The sequence below is a fragment of the Eucalyptus grandis genome, chromosome 11 (assembly GCF_016545825.1).
Source record: "Eucalyptus grandis isolate ANBG69807.140 chromosome 11, ASM1654582v1, whole genome shotgun sequence".
NCBI lineage: Eukaryota > Viridiplantae > Streptophyta > Magnoliopsida > Myrtales > Myrtaceae > Eucalyptus > Eucalyptus grandis.
In genome coordinates this window covers 29,623,870-29,636,661 of record NC_052622.1, presented here as the reverse complement: position 1 = coordinate 29,636,661, position 12,792 = coordinate 29,623,870, and the positions used below count along the sequence as shown (strand labels likewise).

Sequence of the window (12,792 nt, the reverse complement as noted above, 5' to 3'; positions counted from 1 at the left end):
TGATATGCCGTTTTAATTAATGATAGTTTTTAAATTGACCATAAAAAAGATAATAGTTATGTGAAAATCAAAATGTATTATAACTGAAGACATATCTAAAAATCTTTATCCTTCAAAGTTAGGGAGAGTAGGTGGCTTGTGATTATGGTGGAACCATAATAGCTAAACGGCTTCTAATAATTTATGGACCCGTGCATACCCCTATTAAATTTTTTACCTTCACTTATATGGAATATGTCGCAACACACCAAAATGAAAATGGATCATGGCCTGTGTATACAGCCCCATCGTATAGATGGAAGCTTGAATTTATCAACCAAAATGGTCAAGATCTTTTTTTTTTTTTTTTTGGGTCTCATTCCTCTCTTTTATATACATGTGTGTAGTGCTCATGGGTCCAAACCTTGGAGGGTCACTCCCCATTCCCTTTACCAAGGAGGCTGCATGTTTATTGGCTGCCAATATCTTTTGTTATATAGTATGATTTAAGCACTCTAAATGCTGCACGTGCTAATAATTAGCGATATCACATTTATTTTATATAAATAAAAGGATTGGGAGTGTTAAGCAGTGCTGGACATCCTTTGTAAGTGTTATCATAAGAGTCCCAAACTTGCTACAGAAGGTTTAGTAGATGACAAATTTTTCATTGTTGCACCACCAAGATGTTAATAGTTAAGAAGTCCCTCCACATGATAACAACCTGTTTCGCAAAAATTGCCCTCTTGACTAATGAATCTGATACACTAAGATAGGTTGATGATTTCATCTGTCCTGAAAGACCGTCAAATACCACCTAATTGAACACCCATTTTACTTAGGGTCTTGTTAACAAACATTTTAACAGTACTCGATGAGAACCCATACATAGAAAAAAACTACAATTTTAGTACAAGTTAAAGCACATCCAAAATTAAATAAAAGCCTCTTTCTAACATGTCATAATAAAAAACCCAAATTACAAAAGCATTAATACTTCTTATGAAGTGTTTAACAGAGTCCTTTTTATTTAGTCCATTATTCATTACACACTTCGAAGGTAAAAAAAGAGAAGAAAAAGGAAATAGAACCATTTTCTTCTATTACATCGAACTACCAAACGATAATAAATACGGCAAGGAAGGTCTTCATAGTAAAATAGCTCCGATCATATTATTCCCTTCCCTCCACTTAGAGGTTCTCGTAGAGATGAAGCGGAAGGCGCGGCTCCAGTGCAACTCGAAGCGGTTTCACCTTGGGCAGGGCAATGCCCGACCCTTCCTCCATGTCCACCGTCGCCCCCTCTTCCGGCGTCACCTGGAATCCCTGAAGGATCCGTGCTAGCGTGAATTGGACCACCTGCAATTCGTATTTACGTGTCAAAGTCGAGTTTGAATATTCAAGTTGGGTCTGACGAGTCACCGAGTCCCGTCAGACACATACTCGTGCCAAAAAGGTTGGAAGCATGATATAGCGAACGTGCGTATGCATTTTCTTTCTTGGTTTAAGCCTGTCAATATAGGCCCTCTAGGCCTTGCCGAGTCCTGTTCAATTTTGTAACTCGATTAGTCAAATACGTGATTACCAAAACGCCTTAATTTCTAGTGTCACTTTGGGTTGGTCCTTTTATAAAAGAGCGAGAATCATGCCAAAAGTGACCCTTACCTGCAACCCCAGCGTGGATCCTGGGCAAGACCTCCTGCCCGAACTGAACGGAATAAACACGAAGTTCTGATCTCTCAAGTCTACTTCCTCCTGCTCCTTCAAGAACCGCTCCGGCCGAAACTCATCGGGCTTCGCCCAGACCCGAGGGTCTCTTTGTAACTTCCAGATGTTGACAAGCACTCGAGTGCCCTTAGGAACATGGTAGCCGCTGATGTGACAGTCCTCCATGGCTTCTCTGATCCCCGTCAAAGGAGCTGCTGGGTATAAGCGAAGAGTCTCTTTAACGATGGCTTGGAGGTATTTGAGATTGCTAATATCCGACTCTTGGACCCATTTGTCTTGCCCGACGATGGCATCGAGCTCCTGTTGGGCAGATTTGAGAGCGGCCGGGTGGTTGAGGAGGAGGGAAAGTGCCCATGTAATTGTGATGGATGTGCTCTCTGTCCCAGTTAGTATCAGGATCTGCAGATCGAGAGAGTGAGAGAGAATGAGGTGTCGTAATGGAGAAGTAAGCTGGAAAGCATATATAGATTCAACCGAATCTTGAGTGGATGTCCGATAAGCAGATTCAAGAACATGAGGGAATAATTGATTTGTTTAATCAGTTAACAAGATTTCGTCAATGTGACTCATAATATCTAAGAAAGTTGTTGGAAATTGTGATCCATTTTCTCTAGAAACTATTACTTAACCGTGAAGAAAGAAGAATCAAGAAAAATGGACAACTAGAACGAAGCAACATACAGCCTGCAAACTAGAAGAATCCTCAATGGTGATGGCTGCAAAATTGAAGAATTGCTAGCTGAACCGAGAAGATTCACGTGGGAATACAAGCAAGCAGCAGCAAAAGAAACAATATGCACAAGCCAAGTTGGAGAAGATTCAAGTAAGAAACCTTGAATAAAACTCAAGAATAGCGGCTGAAGAAGAAATTGGAACGTGGACAACAAGAAGTCAAGTTAAGGAAGGAAAGCTTTAGTCAAAAGTTGAGGTCAGACAAAATTGTGTGCTACTCGGTTGTAATTCCCTATAAATAGGCTTATGGTTCATCATTTGAGTGAGTGTGAGGTGAATCCTCCACCGTGAGAGGTTTTAGACCTCCACGGTGACTCGGTGTGGGGAGTGAACTTATAAACTCCATATCAAGATTCTCCTCCACCAACACCTCTATCAAGCTATTTTGTGCATCTAATAAAACTATTTCCCCCATATCCCATGCTTTATTCTTGAACTATCGTATCTTGTCCCTTATCCATCTACTACAAAATATATCATATATTTGCACGCATCACTAATCAAAACCTATAATCAATACCAAAACTATGCTTCCGCATGCACACATCCAAATTTTTAACAAAAGTAAATTATTTTCAGTATATGAACATTCGAAAAAAGAAATTTCCATGAACAGTGCCGGAGTTGAAGGCATCTTCCTTAGACGAGGTCGAGAAAAGTTTTTCAGGTTGAAAGGAGCGACTGTAGACTTTCAAATCAGGAGCGGCTGCATCTAGCAAATTTATATTTGTTCATGCAGTATGATCTCAACCTTAATAAAAAATGATGATAATGAACGCAGAAATTTATACCCAAGCTGTGGCTTTGATTATGTTCTTACGCTCGTGGCCAAACACCACATCGTCCTCGGGCAGGCTCTCCAAGAGATGGTCCATGACATCGGCGTCGCCATCATCAACTCGAAACCCTTTGTTTGATCTCTTCTCAAGGTGTTGTCTCAGCCACTTCTCGAGCACGTAGTCGAGCTCCCGGCCCGTCTCCTTCATGGACCTCACTTGCCCCTGGAAATCTAGCCACCCCAGCCACGGAATCGCATCCGAGAGCACGAACGCCCCGAAAAGACCCAAGGCCTTGTTCATCGCTGTCTTGAACCTCCACGCATCCGACCCGACCTCCTCGAATTCCTCATCCTCGTACCTGTTCCCGGATATCATCCTCAGGTTCATGTTGAACGTCATGTGCTCCAACTTCTCGCTGATTGCCACTCCGCTGCCGGGGGGTCGATGCCACAGCTCCTTGGTAAGGGAGTCGACCTCGGAGTTCCAGACCGGGCGCAGCGCCTTGAGGCGCTGGCTCGAGAAGAGCACCAGGTTGGCAGTCTTGCGGACGAGGCGGAGGTAGGGGCCATAGGGGGCGAGCCCAAGCAAGGCCCTGTTGTAGCCCATGTACCGGCTGGCTGCGATGTCTGGCCTGGAGGCGAGCGCGTGGTCACTCGTGGCGAGGCACTCCTTGGCGGCCTCCCAGCTGCTCAGGACGACCACGCGGTGGATGCCGAGCCGGAGTGAGAACACTGGCCCGAGTGCATCGGCCATCGCCCCGAGCTTCTGAAAGGCAGGCCTTGCGCCCGAGAGGAGGTGGAGGTGGCCTACCAGAGGCCATGCCCCGGGCAGTTCCGGGGTTCTGCTTCCGGTGGCATTTTTATTGTCGGATTTGACAAGTTTGTGAATGATGCGGAGCGCTAGAAGGGAAAAAACTATAGCCAGAACGACATGCATTTCATGAGGGATGTCCGCGAAACTGCAAGAATCCATTGTGGAATGGTGTGATTTGCTGGTAACAATCTATGTTTAGTGCACTGGCATGCATGCCTATTTATATTCTCCTGCGATGATTTGTGTTAGTATCCATTCTAGCCCAAAGGCATGAATTTGTGGACAGCATCACTTTGTACCCAGCTAGAAGCGTGAAACACATGGGTGGGACATTTCCATCTGATTAATGCGGTGGAACCTATTACATGTCGAGCATCACGACATGAGCAAAGTCTTTGGGGAGTACATCAAATTATGACCATTAACCTTACTAAGAGATCGTTCGAAGGATGAGATTGAAGTTTACGAATGATCTCGAAAGCAAAAGGTAAATACATATATTTGGGCAAAAAAAAGCTTCAAGTGTCAAAAGTTGGTATAAAAGGACACTTAGTGCTAAAACTTACAAAAGTGCCACTTTTTATGAAAAATGAGACACTTGAGTGTCATATCCAGTAAGTCTCGCCAGAAATCCTACATGGTATTTTTTATTATTAATTTTCTCGCTTTGGTAAGCCTCGCCGGAAATCTTACATGATATTTATTTATTTATTAATTTTCTCGCTTACGTGACTCGCCGGAATGTCGAATCAGCAAAACATACACACAAAAAACGTCGCTTTGGCATAATTTAAATTTTAATATAATATAAAAATTAATTAAATTAAATTTAAAACTAATAATAATAATAATAATTTATTATATTAAAAAAAAAAAGGAGGAGGAGGAGGAGGATGAGGAAGGCAGCCGGCGGTTGAGGGTTGAGCCCTCGCCATCACCTCCTCCCTGCTGTTGTTGAAAGGTTGGGGAGGGTCGACTAGGGCCACCGAGCCTTGGCTGAGGGCCAGCGGCCCAAGCTTGGTGCCCCCGGCTGACACTCCCCCACCTTCTCGGCGATGGAGGGGAGGCGGCGGCGGTAGCGGTGGCAAGGGCTGAGCCCTTAGCCGCCGGCTACCTCCCCTCCTCCTCCTTCCCCCTATTTTTTTAAATAAATAAATAAATAAATAAATAAATTTAAATTAATTAATTATTATGTTAAAATTCGAATTATACAAAAATGATATCGTTTTGTGTACAGCTCGCCGGAAAATTGCCACGTCAGCGTTTTAGTCGGATTTTCTCGCCGGTGGCAGTCAAGTGATCCATTTTGCTTCGATTTTGGCACTTAAGTATCACTTTCATAATTTTTGACATTTAAGTGTCCATTTGTGCCAACTTTTAACACTAGGGGTCCAGGTATCCATATATTTGATATATTCAAATGTAAGCAGTGGTTAGGTGAAAGAAGAGATGCATTTCTTTCTTTTTTTTTTTCTTTTTTTTTTTAAGAGTTTTTATGTGGGTATTGAGATCTAGAAATGGAAATTGCCTTCCATCTCTTCCTTGTCCTCCAACAAATTTGCTCTTGCCGTGATGTCGGACAATTTCAACGGATCCGTCCTAATCAAAGGACATTTTCTCACCCATGTGTTTCACGGATCTGGCGGACAAGTGATGCCGTCCCCACGACGTAGTTTGCACAATTTGTCCATGCTTCTATATAGTAAGTCAACAAGCAATCAAAATTTCAAATCTTAAAGTGCATCTCCACGACGGAAAACTAATGGACTTTCCGTAAATTATTGTTCTTTTGTTTTTTTTGGTGACCGAGGATCTATTTTCCCTTGTCGGCTTACACTGATTCGGTATTCGTGACTATACCTCGGGGGCAGACTAGCACAACAATTCACCGCCATAGACTCCCACTTAAATCACGTAGCTGATTAGAGAGTTTGAAGCCAGAACCTCCGAGGAGGAAAGGCAAGCTCTCAACCACCTCAGCCATGTGTGGGTGGGTTCCGTAAATTATTGTTGGAAGTTAAAAGATCTTACTTTGAAGGATAAAGATTTATGAATCAATCTTCAGTTATGATAACATTCTGATTTTCACGTAACTATTATCTATTTTGTGGTCAGTTTGAAAACTATCATTAATTAAATCGGCACATCAATTGAATATATCTTCTGTTGAATGATAGTGTAGATAAATCTTGACATGTGATGAAGATGTTCATTTTTTTTATAGTCATTAGCAATTAAGATAAAAAAATAATATAACTAACACAAATTAATTAAATACTAAGTAGGTCATTATAGACTATGTCATTAATCAAGTTGACGCGATTAATTATATCTAACATGTATAGCCAGCCTATCTCATACATTGTGAACGAATGCAATCGTTGTATTTTATTGCTTCTATCCTAAGAGTAAGTTTTGATTGGTATCATGAATTAGTTTGAACTTCACATTGTAAGAATTTTTTTTCTCTCTCCAACTAGCGCTAGCAAAATGGGTAACACAGTTTCAAGAGGCCCAATGTTGTATGGGTAATTTTTTTTTTTTTTAAATCCATATCCCTAAAAAATATGAGATCATACTATAGATAACACTTGGAACAGTTATTCCATATGACACGCCACATGTGGCAATGTACCAATTACAAAGGTAAAGTTAGGTTCCACGTGGCAAGTATTTGAGTGAATATTATCTCAGTTCTAACTTATATATAATCGAATGATGGGCCAATGGACACCCTCCTCGAGAGACCTTTCTTGGGTGCATTTGATATTTTTCTAATATTTTTAATATTAGACGAGATACATTTTTTAATTATTTTTCAAGAGTTTTTATGTATTGAGATCTAGAAATTGAAATTGCATTTTCATAGTCACAAACTTAGTGTAATAGTTTAGAAAAGATTAAATGCACCCCAGAAATCTGTCGTACTAAATAAATAATACTTAGTTTGAAATATACATTTGTTAATTACACAAATAAATGCATTATTTATCCATCAATTCAAAAATAGTTTAAAATAATTTCAACAACAACTTATTTTATTACTCGAATAAACTTCACTAGATATTCGCTATATTCAAATAACAACAAATTAATAAAAACAAATTGCAGCTTAATTTGAAGCATGTGTGTTTGCATTTTATTTAGTGTTGTTTCCTTCTTTAAAAACGTACATATTTCATATACATCTTATTCACGAATCCATAATCTGGTACTGACATGAATTGACTTGAACTAAAAGCGCTATCGTCACTTTGGCACGTCTAGCAAAGAATACTAATCTTTATGGTAACACTACTGGCTAAGGATCATCAACCCGATCAATCCAAGCATACGTGGAGGAGTCTCTCCACCTACAACTACCTAGCTGAGTCAAAGGCACAATAGGCCACTGGGTATATCAATGGCATGCAACTCAATGTTCAAGACCGTGTTTCATTGCATTGTTTGTTCTCTGTTTAGGATGTCCAAGAAATGGCCCGAAAGGTCAAGATGCAACTAGAGAGAAGTACCCCCACTAATTTAATTAATAGTTATTTCGCCCAAGGATCATTTGGAAGAGGGACACAATTAGATGTTCCAAAATCCTCCAACTAGAAAACCGGCAATATAAACCGAACTTTGGGGAGTGCTATTGGGGTGCCTGAGGCACTAGTTGCTGCAAATAACTATGACATCAACCAGAATGCCCAGAACCTCTATGCTAAGCCACAACCAATCAAATGCTACAAGTGTAACAAACTGGGCCATCGTTCAAGCGACTGCCCACAACGGAAGAAGGCCAATGTTGTCAAGTACAACAATGACATATACGAAGATGGCTGGGTGGATGAAGAAGAAGTGGAGGACAAAGAAGGCAAGCATGTCGACTGCATCGTTAGATAACTATTGCTTGCTACAAAGAGAGGACACCTAGAGGAATAATCTTTTTGTACTCGTTGCATTGTCAATGGCAAAGTCTACGATATCATAATTGATAGTGGAAGTTGTGATAACATAGTGTCCGAGGCCCTAGTGGACCATTTATAACTAAAAATAGAGTCACATCCCTCCTCTTAAATAATCGGGCGGATTTGTAAAGGGGCCAAGCTCAAGGTAATGTAGTTATCGTTTATCTATTTCAATTGGAAAATCCTATAAGGACACTATTATTTGTGATGTGGTGGAGATGGGCGTGTGCCATGTTCTGCTAGGACAACCATGGTAGTATGACGTTGATATCACCCAATGGGCTCAAGAGAACACCTATTCCTACGTGTGGGAAAAGATAAAGATTACTTTAAAGCCGGAGAGTAGCACTTCCTAGGCCTCATAGAAGTAGAGTATGAGTATTATGCTAAACGTTAGTAAACGTGAGGAGATGTACATGATTGTGGAGGAAGGTGATCGACAAGTTGTTATTTCCATTCCTGAGGCTCTTTAGCCCTTGTTGAAAGCATTCAACAATATTATTTCGGAGAATGTGCCTATCGGATTACCTCTCCTGAGAGATATCTAAATGACATTGACTTCCTTTTAAGAGTGAGCCTCCTTAATTTGCTGCCCTACCAGATGAATGTGAAGGAGAACCAGCTTTTACAAGACCATGTAGGATAACTCCTTTGAAAAGGCTTCTCGCGCGAGAGCATGAGCTCTTGTGCAATCCTTGAACTCCTTACTTCAAAGACAAATGGGAGCATGCACATGTGCATTGATAGCTGAACAATTAAATGGATTACTGTCAAGTACCGATTCCTAATCCCTCTCCAAGATGACATGCTTGATCAACTTGTTGGATCAAGGATTTTCACAAAAATGATCTGCATAGCGGATACCATCAAGCCCGCATCCACCCTTGCAATGACTAGAAGATAGTCTTTAAAAGAAGTGAAGGTTCGTATGAATGGCTTATCATGTCATTTGGCCTCACCAACACAACCAACACTTTCATGCTTTTGATGACTCAGGTCCTCAAATCTTTCATTGGCAAGATTGTGGTGGTCTATTTTAATGATATCCTCATGTATAGTCTAGATGACTGGCAACGTATTGAGCATCTAAGGGATGTCTTGTTGACTTTGTAGACGAACCAATTGTACATTAATCGCAAGAAATGTAGCTTCTAGTATAATCGCCTTGCCAAGGAGATGATCCCCCTTAACGGCTACAACCACGAGCACTATTTCATGGTCATGGAGTTCCCCACTGACTTCAAGCCCTCTAACGAAAGATGATCAGCGCTTGCATCAAAACCCTGGCCTCCATTTCTGTAGCGAAGATAATAATAAAAGAAAATACTATCTTTTTTTACTTTATAATTTCTGGTCCCAGTTCACGCTGAAAGTGTTCAGTTTGTTTGTTTATTTGTTTCTTGGTGCTGATTTTGAAGCATTCGAAGTTAGTGAGGAGTCTTATTGATACTTTAGTGGTGAGGACCAGAAGAAATGTTGATGCAGTTGAGGTTAAGTCCAAATTGAAAAAATCTGGGAAGCTTGCCTTCATTGCCTGTTTTAATATGCCCCTTGCCAAGTTGTGAGAATTTGAAATAAAATTATACTCATAAACAATGTATGCAACAAGAATAATGATATTCATCCCTCTACTGTAACAAGAATGATGATATTCTTTGTGTTGATTTGGATGAATTCTATGTTTCATTGAGGAGGAGGCAAATTAGAAGGCTTACTTGGTTTGCATGACCCCTTTTACAACATTCGGATGCTTGATCTCCGAGGAGCTCTCCTGCCAAGTTTAAGGTGATTTTGATGTTCATATGGTTTTTGGATGCTAGTGTTTTCCTTTTTTAGCTTGGATATGCACTTGATTAGTTTGGTTATAGGTTTAGTTGTCATTTTTTAGTGATGCTCTAAGCCTGCTTTTGGTAGTCAAGATAAAATTTATAGAATAAAGTTTATCATATCTTATGTTTGGTATTTGCTCAAGATATGATAAAGTTAAATAAAGAGGAATATAGACTAGATAAAATTATCCCATGTAGGATGTGAGATAAATGTGGCTTGGATTCTTAATATTTGTAATAGGAAAGTTATTTTTCATGAATAACAAACTTCTTAAATTAATAAAATTAAAATCATATTCTTATATAAGTAATATTTGAATTCCAATATAAAAATTTTAAAAAATAAAAAATAAAGTTTCAGTTTTTTAATTTAATCTAATTTTTATATTTATATATGAATTTAATTCTATCTTATAATATAAATTCAATATATAAATACAAATATATTACATATTTTAGGTATATCGATATAGCTTACTATTTAATAAAATGTTATTAGAGAATGATGGAAGGGGAAAAAAAAAGAAAATTGTTAAAAAAAAAAGAGAGGAAAATAAAAATAAAGTAGGCAAGAGTGTCATGAGATATTTTTATCCTCTCCTTTTATGAACTTCCTTTTAGGTTAATTTACATTAATATACCGTTTATATTAAATAATGTACATGATATGATGTGAATAAATCCGACTTTATTATTACAATCACTAAACAATGGATAGGTATAGCAAAATGCTTGGATTTCATGTTTTATTCTATCTAGTCCTATTATGATTAGAAATCCAAACGATCAAACATAACTTAATTAGATATGCCAACCAATTAATTCAATGATTGAGGCTGGGTCTTACCTTGTTGTTAGATCACGTTGGCTTGAATTTGATTAATGCTTCATCTTGGTTAAATAGGATTACTGGGTGTTCTCTAGGTCTTGTCGGATTCATATCCTGATGTGCCAAACAAAGATTATGAATATCATTATTGTTGTTACATACATGGATTTTTCCTATAATTTTAGTTTAGATTCTCACAACTTGGTAGGAGGCATATTTAAAAAGGTAACTTGAGCAGTGAAGCCAAGCTTCTCAATTTTTTTCAATTTGGACTTAACCTCAACTACAGTTACGTTTCTTTTACCAAAAAAAAAAAAAACTATAGTTACGTTTCTTTCGGTCCTCACCACCGAAGCATCAATGGCCAACTGAGACTCCTAACTGAAACTTCGAATGCATCTAAATCAGCACCAAGAAACAAATAAACAAACAAATTGAACACATTCAACTTGAACTAGGACTGGAATTTAAAGGGGGAAAAGATAGTATTTCTTCTACTCTTTACCTTGCAAGAAGGGAGGTTAGGGTTTTGATGTAAGCATTGATCATCTTTTGTTGGAGGGCCAGTGGTCGATAGGGAACTCCATGATGATAAACAGTGCTCATAGTCGCATCCATCGAGGAGGATTATTTCCTTGGGAGGGTAGTTGCCCCAGTTGGACGACAGGTCCTTCAAAAGCGAATAGCGAGACCAGGAGTCTTTGGGCGAGCCGAGTCGAGTCTAGGTCTTGACAAGGAGAGGCCCTAAGGAGAGGAATGGAGAGGCGAGAGCATGGGGATGAAGGCACAATTGGGGAAGGAGGACGAAGGTGGAGTTCGAGAAGGAGTATTCAAGCGAGGAGGGAACAAATTTACGATTTTTGTCGTCCTCTTTTTGGGTTGAAGGAGGAGAGAGAAAGTTGATTGGCCATTTCAAATTTTTTAATAAAGATAATGTGCTTCTATCTTCCTCATCTTCAGCTTTTTGTAGGCTATTTTTTTTTTTTAAATGCTTTGCCACGTATTCGATCGAGACTGGTCTAATTGGACGAATGAGCACCCCCGTCCACACATGACTTGACTATTTGATACCACTGATATTTTCCCTTGATTGGAGGAGAGCAAAGAACGTGGCGCTTTGTTACCCTTGAATTTTTAATAGAAGCGGGTTGAGCACTATAAAAATATTTCGATGAAGTAAGTGGAGCAAATTAATTCAAAGTATACACTATTATCTATTTTTATCATGACATAGATTGTGGTAATATACTAAGAAAGAACTCATAACTTGAGATTGTGTTCTTAATAGACCATCTTTTTTATAAAAGAAGGGCTCGCGAACTGGTTAATTCCTAGCCATCGACCTCAAACGGTTTGCTTATACTTGATGGGATTACTGATACGTGTTTCTTCAGTTCCCGAAATGGAGACCCCTAATGCCTTGACAACCAACCAACCGGCTTTGGGCCCTGAATTCTGACGTTTGAACTTCACCTAAGTTAATCCAATTTCAAGAATGAATTTGAGTTCGTGAAATGTGGATTTCACCTGCATTAGTTCACGGCAGCTATGAATTTCCACTTCCGTCATGGGGATAACTAGAATTACCCTCAACTTGCCTTCCACGGTCGAATGGTTCAATGAATAATATTAAATAAAACATAAACTAAGTGCAAGTGGGCTCGTGTCTTATTGTCTTGCATGCTTGAGTCGTAGATAGAACGATCTGGTCCCCCTTTACGTCGGTCCTGCTTCACGACAAGGGTGTCTGGCATCGGAAATTGGGCAACTTGGTTTCCTACGGAACATTGACCAAGGACGTGTGAGCTGCACCTAAAATAAAAGACAACCTCTGTCTCAAGTGGTCATCAATGATTTAGGTTTAATGTATATGACATGACATGATTGTCGACATAGGTGGGGTAATGAATCGAAAATAGATTATCTCTACCATGCTTCTTATGAATAACTAAATAAGGAAGTCTTGGGTTTTCAAAGCGTTCATTTTTCTTGATTTAGATCATCAATGAGACGCCTTTTGTGCCTTACACCCAGTCAGCCATTGGTGACTTTTACGTGGCCTGGGGGGATAGGATTGCAATCCGGCTTCCATGCAGCTCGTGATCTCGATATCGGACGAAGAGGCCTGTGACCTCGGTTCAAGGTGTTGATGC

The 12,792-nt window shown here is 39.5% G+C and overlaps 1 protein-coding gene across 3 annotated transcripts; it reads right to left on the bottom strand.

Moving 5' to 3' along the window:
- Positions 1 to 913: 913 nt before the first annotated feature.
- LOC104425704 (dimethylnonatriene synthase) lies at positions 914 to 11,557 on the bottom strand. 3 transcript variants are annotated; one of them, XM_010038481.3, is made up of 6 exons: positions 11,145 to 11,557; positions 10,658 to 10,753; positions 9,697 to 9,752; positions 3,231 to 4,176; positions 1,645 to 2,106; positions 914 to 1,338 (listed from the first exon to the last, which is right to left on the bottom strand). In XM_010038481.3, exons 3-6 carry the CDS (start codon positions 9,705 to 9,707, stop codon positions 1,171 to 1,173), a joined length of 1,587 nt encoding a protein of 528 aa, XP_010036783.2. In that variant the 5' UTR covers positions 9,708 to 9,752; positions 10,658 to 10,753; positions 11,145 to 11,557; the 3' UTR covers positions 914 to 1,170. The 3 variants fall into 3 exon arrangements, with proteins under 3 accessions (XP_010036783.2, XP_010036784.2, XP_010036782.2); XM_010038482.3 differs by lacking the exon at positions 9,697 to 9,752; XM_010038480.3 differs by lacking the exons at positions 9,697 to 9,752; positions 10,658 to 10,753; positions 11,145 to 11,557 and having other exon boundaries at positions 3,231 to 4,851.
- Between the last annotated feature and the right edge of the window lie 1,235 nt (positions 11,558 to 12,792).